The sequence below is a fragment of the Babylonia areolata genome, chromosome 26, assembly GCF_041734735.1.
Source record: "Babylonia areolata isolate BAREFJ2019XMU chromosome 26, ASM4173473v1, whole genome shotgun sequence".
Classification (NCBI taxonomy): domain Eukaryota; kingdom Metazoa; phylum Mollusca; class Gastropoda; order Neogastropoda; family Buccinidae; genus Babylonia; species Babylonia areolata.
The window spans coordinates 28,287,357-28,300,137 of record NC_134901.1 but is presented as its reverse complement, the minus strand read 5'-3'; the positions used below and the strand labels follow the sequence as shown (position 1 = coordinate 28,300,137).

Below are 12,781 nucleotides of genomic sequence, written 5' to 3'. Positions count from 1 at the left end.
AAACTTTCGTGTAAACAGGTGCAATAATTTAGGGCGTTAAAAATTATTTGGACATTACAAACAAACAAACAAACAAAAAAAGCAAAAAAAAAAAAAAAGAAAACCAACAACAACAACAACAAACAAACAATCAAACTTGACAACAGTGAACTTTCTGGCGCGTTAGCATCAGTCAAAGACTCAGTGAATGGAATTAACGCAATCGAACCCAACTTCTACGCATGGCATAACATGAATCCACACCAAGAAAACAAAACCCCTGTGTACTGCACCAGAACTCAAAACCTGCTGCCTCGGCCGCCGGAATAATCAAGAAAAGGCAGAGGTCTTAAATGATTTTTACACAAGTGTTTTCACTGAAGAAGATGTTGACAATCTCCCACTCTTCCCCAAAAGAACAGACAATACCTTAGTTGATAAAGAAATCTCAGCCGGAAAAGCAAGTCATCGATAAACTGGCCTGTTTAATCGTCTCGAGTCTTATTTCTCTCCATCCACAAGGTACACAACTTCAAGTCAGTGCTGCCTACGCTACCGATTCAGCTAGCACACATGTAAATAAAAGATACATTGAAACAAACCCAGACACGGCTTCCTCGAAAAAGTGAAGCGCCGGGCTTGTCCTCATACCCGGCGATCGTCTGACATGTGCACACAGCAGCAAAGACAGCCGAAGAAATGTGCAACTGAACACAAATAAGCTTTTATTCAAGACTGCCATAGCCTGAACAAGCCACACAGAACACATGGACAATACAGAACAAACACATGGTTGCCTCGGTGGTTTTTCAACTGGAAATTAACAAACAATGAGGCCAGGAGATGAAAATTAATTATCAACAAACAGCAAAGAGTGGTAACTCTCTCCATCCACGAGGTACGCAACTTCAAGTCAGTGCTGCTTACGCTACCGATTCAGTTTCAGCTAGCACACAAGTAAATAAAAGGTACATTGAAACAAATCCAGACACTTCCTCAAAAAAGGAAGCGCCGGGCCTGTCCTTGAAGTGACATGAACTCTGCTATGGTTGTTTATTCCTTGCCAGTCCTCGGGTTTACATCCTCATACCGATTGTCTGACATGTGCACACAGCAGCAAAGACAGAAGAAATGTGCAAACACAAATTAGCTTTTATTCAAGACTGGACTGCCACAGTCTCTTTAATCCTGAACAAGCCACACAGAACACATGGACAATACAGAACAAACACGTTCGAATCACGGCTCAGCCGCCGATATTTTCTCCGAGGTCCTGTGTGCAGCATGCACTTAGCGCACGTAAAAGAACCCACGGCAACAAAAAGGGTTGTTCCTGGCTAAATGATGCAGAAAAATCCACTTCGATAGAAAAAATAAATAAAAACTGCACTCAGGAATTTTTTTTTTTTTTTAAATGGGTGGCGCTTTTGTACAGCGACGCGCTCTCCCTGGGGAGAGTAGCCCGAATTTCTGTTTTTATCTGTTGTGATAAAAAGAAATACAAATACAATTGTTCATTTAAATGGAAAGGGCATGAATAAGCTGAGGAAACAGTTCACATTGTGTACAATCCAAACCCGGACTAAAAAACCCACTGCACCAACGACACACGTAAGAAGTCCACTAACGACCACGTTGCATCTGGCAGATAATCAAACCGTGGCTAAGTATCTAGTCATTCGGATGAGACGATAAACCGAGGTCCTGTGTGCAGCACGCACTTTGCGCACTGAAAAAGAACCCATGGTAACGAGAGTGTTGTCCTCTGGCAAAATTCTGCAGAAGAAATCCATTCTGATAGGTACACATACAGATATATAGGCATGCACTCAAGGCCTGACTAAGCGCATTGCGTTATGCTGCTGGTTAGGCATCTGGCGTCTCGAGATCTCTCCCCACTCCCCTTTCCACCACCACCACCACTTCCATCTGGAAACTGACAGAAAGACTACATGCATCCCAGTGTGTGAAACGATAAACCGATATACCATTTGCGACAGGTCAGAACAACAAACTCACCTTAACGCACACGTGCATACACGTGTCAGCGCTCGAGCGCGCTTCCTATCAGTCTCACACACACACACACACACACACACACACACACACACGTGCGCGCGCGCGCGCGCGCGGAAGTGGATAACGGGATCTTTGACGTGTGTATAATTATTATCTCCATCAAGAACACACACGCATGAGTATGTTGATGTTGGGGATGAGTGGAAACCGCCACCCGCGAAACCCACCACTGAGGCGCTCTTGCATTGGAGTTGGAGATCGCAAGCGCTATCCAATCAGCTGTCGCGTCTCTCTGAGTCCTCATGAAATGATACTTCAGTTCAAGTTGAAGTTACGTATCCCGAGGCACTATCCAATCAGCTGTCGCGTCTCTCTGAGTCCTCATGAAATGATACTTCAGTTCAAGTTGAAGTTACTTATCCCCGGGGCACTTCACGTGACTTACGTTCTTAGTGAAATATTCCATCCTGATCTTTACCGTGACTTACGAACGTAGTGAGATTCTGAGAAATCATTATCATTATCGATGTCGTCGTAACCATCTTTTTTCTTTCTTTTCTTGTTTTTAATCGTTGTAATGACGCGCGGCAACAGCCGATTGGTTGGGTAGGGGTCAGCCCTATGTTCCACCAGGTCAGTCTAAGTTCCTCCAGGAACATGTTCCCCCAAATTTTCTTTCAACCGGGTCTCCCCCAGGTCTATGTCCCCCCAAAATTTACGTTTTCTGGGTCTTTATTTCCCCAGGTCTGTGTTCCCCAAGGTCCATATTCACCCCAGGTCTATGTTCCCCTAGGTCTATGTTTTTTTCACTGCTGTCCACTATTGACCACAATCCAAAAGTGCTCAGGCTGCATTGTGTTGTCACGTCTGTGCATTGTCTGACCACTGCCGGACCACTGCTGACCACTATCAGAGTTCAGCTTGCATCATTTTGTATGCAATATTGGAACGTCCTGCTAGGACTTGACCATCAGCTGACCACCATTGACCATCACTTACCACTGCTGACCACCATATTAAACTCTTTAAGCTGCGTTGGTTTGTGACATTGAATAAAAAGATTTTTTTTTAAGAAGGAAAAAAAAAGAGTATCACCATGACGTCCTGTTTTGTTTTTTGTTTTTGTTTTGTTTTGTTCTGTGTTTTTGTTGTTGTTTTTTTTACCAATCGGACCACTGCTGACCACGGAACTCCACTGACCACTGTTGACCACCACTGACCACTGCTGATCATCGACCACCGCTGACCACAACCAACCACTACTGACCACCACTGACCACTAATATACTGACCACTGATTACTATTGACCACTAACCACTACTTACCACTGACCACTGCTGACAGACATAGGTTTGGGGAACATAGACCTGGGGGAATATAGACGGGGGGGTTTAGGGGGGGCATAGACCTGTGGGGGATATAGGCCTGGGAAACATAGACCTGGGGGAATAATGATACACATACTCCCGTCAGGGTATAGGACTGTCAGTCTGAGGGTCCTGGGTTTGACGATTCGATCGCGGTTCTGGGGCCTGGTGGATCAAAAGGATTTTTTTTTAAATATTTTTTTAAAGAAGAAGAAGAAGAATTTTCCGGTCTAACAGGTCAGCACATAATGCAGTCCTGCAGTCCTTCGCGTGTGTATACTGGCAGAAGATCGGATCCACTTATTTTTTCAGATTAGTGACCCACCATGCAAAACCCCCGAAAACAGAGTATGACCGTTTAAACTGTAGTGTGAAAATAGTCATGCACATAAAAGACCACGAGTGCGAATGAACGTGGGAGGTGCAGCCATGCTTTTTCACCAGGGAGCACAGTTTGAATTCTGCACCTGAAAATCTGTTTAAAAGGCATTAATTTTAGATTTCTTTCTGTCTCTGTCTCCCCTCCCCCCACAGGGGGAGGCATAGACACACGCATAGACGGAGTCGGATGAACGGACATGATGTAGAAGGTCGTTCCAGATACGAGGCTAAGCAAAGAGGAAAGAACGTTTACCATAGATTAATGTAATGACACGAAGGACGAGTTCTTGAGGCAGTGTAAGCACTGATGAGGTCAGAAAGATCTAATCATGCATAGGTAGGACCAGCCTTGTATCATTTTATTGTCATTTCGGGTAATTTGGCGTAATTTGGTGTCATTTGGCGTCATTTGGGGTAATTTGGGTAAAAAGTAGAAACCCTTTTATTTCGATTAGTTGAGTTTGCTCCATAGTTTTTCTTTCGTTTTATTCTTCAATGCTCGTCTTCAGTGGAAAAATAAATGAAACGGACTTGAAACAGCATTAAACGTCCATGTTACTAATGTAACAGGGCGTTCCAGGCTTGAACATATAACAGACCCTTGTGTCAGAAGTGTATCACATACGCAGGCAATGTCGCCCATAACAAGCAGTTCATGTACCGACTTGTTTGTCACTCGCATGCGAATGGGCTCCAAGTATGACGTCAAAGATGAGAGGACGTCATGCCACTCTGTGAGGAAAAAACTGACACGCACGCATTTTTCCCAACGTAAGCACACACACACACACACACACACACACACACACACACACACGCGCGCGCGCGCGCGCGCGCGCGCACACACACACACACACACATACACACACGCACACACAATGGCTGAAGCAAGTTTTTTTTCTTCTTCTTCTCTTTTATTTTTTTAATTTTTTTATTATTTTCTTATTTTTAACCGGATTGAGTGAAGAGGTTTTTCGCTCGCATGCTTTTTTCAGTGATAAAGTTATTCGCATTTCTTTTTAATTTCTATCATACATTTGCTCTCTGTGTCAGTGCGCTCTCCAACATTTTCGGTGAAATACAGTTGTAGTAGTAGTAGTAGTAGTAGTATAAATATCACTTTCACACACCGTTTTGAATCTACACTGTGGCATTGAACCTATTCAACAAAACTGGCCACTGGGAAAAAAAAAAAATTAAAGGGAGAGGGCAGGGGGGGGGGGGGGAGGGGGGAGGCAGCAAAACGGAGCATATAAATGGTATCATTCCTTTCAAGAAAATCTCAATGCAGCCATAGAAACATAGCGCTGTAACAATGAAGCCGCTGGCACCGGGATAACCTGGCAAGGTTTAGAACTCGAACCAATGGTATAAACGTGATAAGATGGTTTGATACAGATGTACTTGTATCCACAGAAACTGCCTGGCTCGCTGTGGTCCATAAGACACAAGTTTTGTTTCATGATAAAGATTCTTTGTGTTCGTAAATGCACCAACACAAAAGTCAACAGTTTAAAGGATCAGATGACCTTGCTATCATTAAATCAATTGTTTACTTCATTGCTGAAACGGCCGACCAAAAGAAAAAAAGTCTTCATTAAAAAACAACAGAAGTCTTTGCGAGTGAACCGCGCGCGCGCGCGCGCGCGTGTGTGTGTGTGTGTGTGTGTGTGTGTAAGTAGATAGATATAATTTTTCCTTAAGGATATTGTTTTGACGTAGGCAGCCATCAATTCGCATGTTCGAAAAAGGACCTATCATGGCTTTGCCATCTGTTCCTGTTACATATATTCCTGTTACATATGTTCCTATTACACTACGTGCTCGGATGCCTATCATCATTCTGTCAAACGCGGCTCCATGTGAACTGTTAACTTTTTTGGTTTGTGTGTGTGTGTGCTCGTTACGTGTGTGAATTACATGAGTGTGTGTGTGTGATAACCCCGATCCGGTATTCCGGCAAGGTGGTTCCTGTTTGGTTTCTGTGGCAAACAATGGAGTTTTTATGACGTTTCTAAGTCGGAAATCCGTGACAAAAAAGTCAGAAATGGGTGAAAAAATCCTTGTTTTCAATCCTAATATTTGCCCGCACAGCGAGTTTCAGTTTCTCAAGGAGGCATCACTACGTTCGGACAAATCCATACGCGCTACACCACATCTGCTAGGCAGACTGTGCGCTAACCAGCAGCATAAACCAACGCGCTTAGACAGGCTTTGCGTGGATGCATGTGTATATTTGTCCACCTGTCAGAGTGGATTTCTTCTGCAGAATTTGGCCAGAGGACAACACTCTCGTTTGCCATGGGTTCTTTTTCAGTGCGCCAAGTGCGTGCTGCACACGGGACCTCAGTGCATCGTCTAATCCGAATTACTAGACGCTCAGTTCGATTTTCCAGTCGAACTTGGGAGAAAGGACGTGCGGGAATCGAACCCGGACCCTCACGGAATCTGTATTGGTTGATGAGCATCTTAACCATTCTGCTGCCTTTCTCCTTTATAGTGAAATGTTGGTCAACGTGGGCAGGAATTTGGAGGAAACGTTCACACCCGAACACATTCGGTTCTGATCAGTGATCAGCAAATAGGTTCAAAACTTATCTTAAGTTAAGACGGGCGCACTATCCGAGTGGTTAAAGCACTGGATTTTCAATCTGAGAGTCCCGACTTCGAATCTCGGTAACGGCGCCTGGTGGAGATTTTTCCGATCTCCCAGGTCAACAGATGTGCAGACCTGCTTGTGCCTTAACCCCCTTCGTGTGTATACGCAAGCAGAAGATCAAATACGCACGTTAAAGATCATGTAATCCATGTCAGCGTTCGGTGGGTTATGGAAACAAGAACATACCCACCACGCACAACCCCGAAAACGGAGTATGGCTCCCTACATGGCGGGGTAAAAACGGCCATGAACGTAAAAGCCCACTCGTGTACATACGAGTGAACGTGGGAGTTGCAGGCCACGAACGACGACGAAGAAGAAGAATCATGAGATGATATATTTTGTTCACTTGCTGACCAAACCTTGCGCGGAAAGGTCTCTACTTTGATCATTGGAGTTGTGCACCACCACTGACTGAGAACTGTGGTTGTTGGATGATTAATTCAGCTTCGTGGTTTTCCTTTAAGTCTGATTCTTTTGATCCCGTCAGTGTGCACATCATTTTCAACTTCATCTTTGTGGCACTTCTCGTTGCCTCCCATGCAGCACTTCATGATTTTTTTTCCGGGAAGGAAGTTGTTTTTGTTTTTTTTAATATTCTTTTTAAATTCATGAATCTATATATATTTGTTACCTATCTTTAAAAAAAAAAAAAAAAAAAAAATTCTTAAATTATTTTCTTTAATATATTTTTATTTAAAAAAAATGATTATTTCTTAAATTATTTTCTTTAATAATATTATTATTATTATCATTATCATTATTATGATGATGATGATTGTGATTATGAATACTATTATGATTATGATTGGTGGTGGTGTTTGTTTTGTTTTTTAAATCTGTTTATCTATTCTTTCTTCTTATATATATATATATATATATATATATATATATATATATATATATATATATATAAAGATTTTGACAGTTTGGTCCATTTCTGACCCATAACCACTTCAATACGGATTCACAGCATAACGGTTGGGGAAGTGAGGGGTGGGGGGGCGGGGGGGGGAGGGAGGAATCATAAGTAAGCCATAATTGTCTCTTCAGTTTCTTGTTATCCATTCCTTTCCGTAGTTGTGAGAAAAATTATGTTAATTGGGTGATGGTGTCACTTGAAGTGTTATCCCGCGTGTTCGGCAGGGAGGAAAATACATTGTTACTGCATCTGGCTGAGCTGCGAAAATGGCGAGAATCAAGTGGCTTATCATGTTCCTGTGTGTGTGTGTGTGTGTGTGATTGTGTGCGTGTGTGTGTGTGTGTGTGTGTGTGTATGTGTGTGTGTGTGTGTGTCAGAGAGAGAGAGAGAGCTTCAGTTTAACGTCTATTCACTAGAAGTGTTATTAGAGAGTGTGTGTGTATGTGTGCGTACGTGATGTGTGTGTGTGTGTGTGTCAGTGTGTGAGAGATCTTCAGTTTAACGTCTATTCACTAGAAGTGTTATTAGACGGCGTGCGTGTGTGTGTGTGTGTGCGTGCGTGCGTGCGTGTGTGTGTATATATGTGTGTGTCTCTGTGTCTGTGTCTGTGTGTCTGTGTCTGTGTGTGTGCTGAAGTGCGCGCAAAATCACCGCATTGGACAGATGGATGATTTACAGACGACCTCTCAGGCACATAATGGAGGAGAAAAACAGATTAAGCATGTAGCGTAATTTAGAGACCGCCATTTAGGGATTATGTGATTGAAATGGTTGTCGTATTACAAAAGACATTATAAGAATGTCATCAAGAAATTATGTGTGTGAAACGGTTGTATTACAAAAGACAGTGACACTGGTCTCAACTTAAGTAACTAACGACATTTGTGAAAGGGACACCGAAAGACTTAAAGGTCCCTAAAACACGATCTTTTGTAGCGAAAGCGCTTTAAAACGCGTCGGTGATTTCTTACTTATATCGGTAACGTAACCGAAGCAAACTTTATTTCTATCAACTCCTCTTTATGTCACTTTCTTTGAGGTGATATGAGCAGACACATGCTGACATCGGCATATATCTGTGTGTGTTGTGTGTGTGTGTGTGTGTGTGTGTGTCTGTGTCTGTGTGTCTCTGTGTGTGTCTGTCTGTGTGTGTGTGTGTACGTCTTTGTGTGTGTGTGTGTCTGTCTGTTTGTCTGTGTGTGTATGTGTGCGTGTGTGTGTGTGTGTGTGTGTGTGTGTGTGTGTACTTATGTGTGTGTGTGTGTGTGTGAGAGAGAGAGAGAGAGAGAGAGAGAGAGAGAGAGAGAGAGAGAGAGAGAGAAGAGCAAAATGAACCAAAACAAACTGTGAAAAGCAGTAAATAGAAATGGAACAAAAATAAACATAACCTAACAAGCAAATAGATAAATATACAGAAATAACAGAATACCAAAACCAAAACCAAACCAAAAAAACAAACAAAAGAAATAACAGAATACCAAAACCAAAGCCAAACAAAACAAAAAAAAAATAAAATAAAAAAAAATAAGAAGACGCATACATAGAAGGCAAGTGATTGAAACAAAATAAGAGTTAAAACAGACCACGTACAGTGAACTTGTGCGCACTCGCATACGCGTACACACCTACATACACGAAGACACACACGCACGCACACGCACACACACAGATGCATTATGCACGTGCAGCAACTTGAACACACACACACACTCTCTCTCTCTCTCTTACACACACACACACACACACACACACACACACACACACACACACACAAACACACACTTCTAAGTGACAAGCGTTAACCATTTGAAAAGGTGTGTAACATAATTATTCTGGGGGGAGGAATAATTGCAGAGCAAAGTGCAAGTGTGGTTCAGTTCAAATTACACCAACACCAATACATTTTGCAAATGATCTAATAATTGATGATAAAATAAAACTCACCACATGTTTTGTGTTGTTGTTTTTTTCCAGTGCATACAGCTGCTGCATAGTTTCGGCATTATTTGTATTTGTATTTCTTTTTATCCCAACAGATTTCTCTGTGTGAAATTCGGGCTGCTCTCCCCAGGGAGAGCGCGTCGCTATACTACAGCGCCACCCTTTTTTTTTTTTTTTTTTTTTTTTTTTTTTTTTTTTTTCCTGCGTGCAGTTTGATTTGTTTTTCCTATCGAAGTGGATTTTTCTACAGAATTTTTCCAGGAACAACCCTTTTGTTGCCGTGGGTTCTTTTACGTGCGCTAAGTGCATGCTGCACACGGGACCTCGGTTTATCGTCTCATCCGAATGACTAGCGTCCAGACCACCACTCAAGGTCTAGTGAGGAGGAGAAAATATCGGCGGCTGAGCCGTGATTCGAACCAGCGCGCTCAGATTCTCTAGCTTCCTAGGCGGACGCGTTACCTCTAGGCCATCACTCCACTCTATTACAGTGTGCCCAGCGCAGAACAGGTGGAATTGCTGGCCTTGTTTTCTTTCCACTGTGCACGTCTTGCAACAGCATGAATGATAGTTAGTCGTGTCCGACCATGACCATCAGAACAGCAGGGGAGGGAGCTGCTGTCCAAATTATCTGGGCTAGACTTGGATTATAGTGGAGAATGTCTTGCCCAAGTTACACCCCCACTCTCTCGGCCAAGAGGGTTTTAGGACAAACGGCGTTGGTATGGTTCCCAAAGGCCAACTAGCCCACAAGGCTGTAGCACTAAGAGCCAGTGCAATCTTGCCTCTTAGTTTGAGAGTCATATAGTCCTTCACAAAAGACTAAGCTGTAAATGACTTCCCAATGCAATGGAGAAACCATTGATTATACAACTCCCGTCGCATACGAAAGGTCACTCGGGTTGAGCATAATTTTATGCTCTTTTGGTAAATAAGACTGAACCAGCACGAATGTGTACGATATGATATAAAATAGATTTATTATGTATTTTTCATGATCTTATATAACGCTTGGTTTCGCCTTTCAAAGCGATTTTTCTTGACTCTGCGAGGTTTAGATTTCTCCTTTCAAAGTGATTTTTCTGGACTCTGTAAAGTTTAGATTTCGCCTTTCGTTGCGGCTGCAAAATTTGAAATGGCGATGTGGGGACCTTTAAGCATAACCGATTTTTCGATAGACACACAACTGTGATACTTAAGAATTTGCATAATGCTCTTCTACTGAAAGCATCACACATAATTCATAGTTGGTTATTCAACAATTGTTGACTTTTATTTCCGTGTTTTCTTACTTATGGTGCGCGCATGGGTAATACACGTGTACTGTGAAGTGCGTGGGCCTGTGACTGGAAAGTTGGAATTCCCTGTCACAGATAGCTGACCGTCAGCTGAGGTCTTCGACAAACATTGATGGTGGATCACTGATGTAAGCAGCGCTCTCTTTCTCTCTGTCTGGGAGAGGGTGTGTATAAAAAGCCCTGTCGGTTTCTCTTTGAACACACGCTGGCTACAGTCTCTGTTGAGGAGGTGGAACCTCTCTGCAGAGTGAACGACATCTCCGAACCTTCCCTCCATCCTTCCCTGCCCGGGGTGCTCTTAACCCCTCACTGACAAACCATGGCGAAGCAGCGGGTCCTGTTGTTAGTGGCTGTGGCTGTGGCCATGCCGTTTCTCTGCCAGGGGGACTTCCAGCCCTTCCAGGAGAGTGAGGAGGGCAGCAAGATGGAAAGAGACCTCGAGTACACCCTCAGAGAACTGGAGAAGAGAGACGGAGAACTTGGCTTTCCAGACATTCCCGCGGAAGAGAAGAGAGACGAACTCGGCTTTCCAGATATTCCCGTGGAAGAGAAGAGAGACGAACTCGGCTTTCCAGACATTCCCGCAGAAGAAGAGAAGAGAGACGAACTCGGCTTTCCAGATATTCCCGCGGAAGAAGAGAAGAGAGACGAACTCGGCTTTCCAGACATTCCCGCAGAAGAAGAGAAGAGAGACGAACTTGGCTTTCCAGATATTCCCGCGGAAGAGAAGAGAGACGAACTCGGCTTTCCAGATATTCCCGCGGAAGAAGAGAAGAGAGACGAACTCGGCTTTCCAGACATTCCCGCGGAAGAAGAGAAGAGAGATGAACTTGGCTTTCCAGATATTCCCGCGGAAGAAGCGAAGAGAGACGAACTCGGCTTTCCAGACACCTTCGCAGAAAGTGAGTTCTCTCTCTCTCTCTCTCTCTCTCTGTGTTTATCATGTGTGTGTGTGTGTGTGTGTGTGTGTGTGTGTGTGTGTGTGTGTGTGTGTGTGTGTGTGCGTACTTAAGTATTTACATAGTGCTCTCCAAACTGAAAGCTTGACACATAATTCACAGCTGTTTCTTCAACAAATGCCGACTTCCATACCTGTCTTTTCTTACATATACTTCTCTCTCTCTCTCTCTCTCTCTCTCTCTCTCTCTCTCTCTCTCTCTCTCTCTCTGTCGACTGGGTTATGAGCAACATGATTAGATTAGTCTGTCTCGCTCTCTTTTCAGAATGAGCTTTACTGGCTCACGTATGTGTGTACTGGTACACACACGGCGATAAGCTTTGAATAATTCGTTTTCTCTGGAATTATTCTGAATTTGGAAAATGGTATCACGTAGACCTTTTCATGCTTAGCCATTACTGATGAAGCAGACGTGATAGTTCTCGCTAACACATGCTTGACAGGAGACGAAGGAGGCCGGCAAATTTTGATAAGAGAAAGAATGATTTGTGCATAGGCTTCATCGCTCACTGTAAAACATCATGCCCACGAAGAAGATGTAAAATACCCCCTCTCTTTTTTTTCTTTTCTTTTTTTTTCTCTCTTTTTTTCCCCCCTCCCTTGTGATAATCATCTTGTTCCCATTTGCAGACGTGTAACACGAGCTTGCGTGTGTGTGAATAGAATAGAATAGAATAGAATAGATTTTATTGTCATGAAACCGGAAGGTTTATAAGACACAATTGCAATGGTAAATGAATGAACGAATGAAAAACACACAATTTATCAATCAGTTAATGCGGTAAATTGCAGCAGCATTCATACACAAATTTTCCTAATCTTGTTTGTATATATTCATCATCTGTTAGCATCACCTGACTGGGAATATGTCCTGTGTTATTCGAATTTTGAATATCCTTTAAAAATTGTTGCCTTAAGGTTTCATATTTAATACAATGATCAAGAAGATGGATTTCGTCTTCCAGGATGTTACATTTGTTGCACAATCTGTCTTCTTGTGTGTGTATGTATATGTATCTATGTCATCGTAAGTTTGTGTCACTTCATGTATGTCTTGATTTAGTTTATGTACGTAAGCGTCCAGTTGAAAAAAAAAAAAAAAAAAAAAAAAAAAAAAAAACGTCTTTGTACATTACATCAATATGAATGTATGATATGATGATGTAAAATTATCAATGAGAAGACCTCTTGTGACACTATGTTTAAGATTGTTAACCCAAAGTGGAATTAAAAATCAGTAAAAAAAAAAAAATTTT

General features: G+C 42.6%; 1 protein-coding gene across 2 annotated transcripts in view; it reads left to right on the top strand.

Moving 5' to 3' along the window:
• Window positions 1-10,621: 10,621 nt before the first annotated feature.
• The window catches only part of LOC143300565 (uncharacterized), a 3,786-nt gene continuing 1,626 nt past the window's right edge, over window positions 10,622-12,781 (top strand). Inside the window, exon 1 of one of the 2 annotated variants that reach the window (XM_076614322.1) lies at window positions 10,622-11,469. In XM_076614322.1, coding sequence (XP_076470437.1) covers window positions 10,887-11,469 — 583 coding nt within the window. In that variant the 5' untranslated portion in view covers window positions 10,622-10,886. The remainder of the gene's footprint in view (window positions 11,470-12,781) is intronic. The other variant, XM_076614323.1, reaches the window with a different exon arrangement.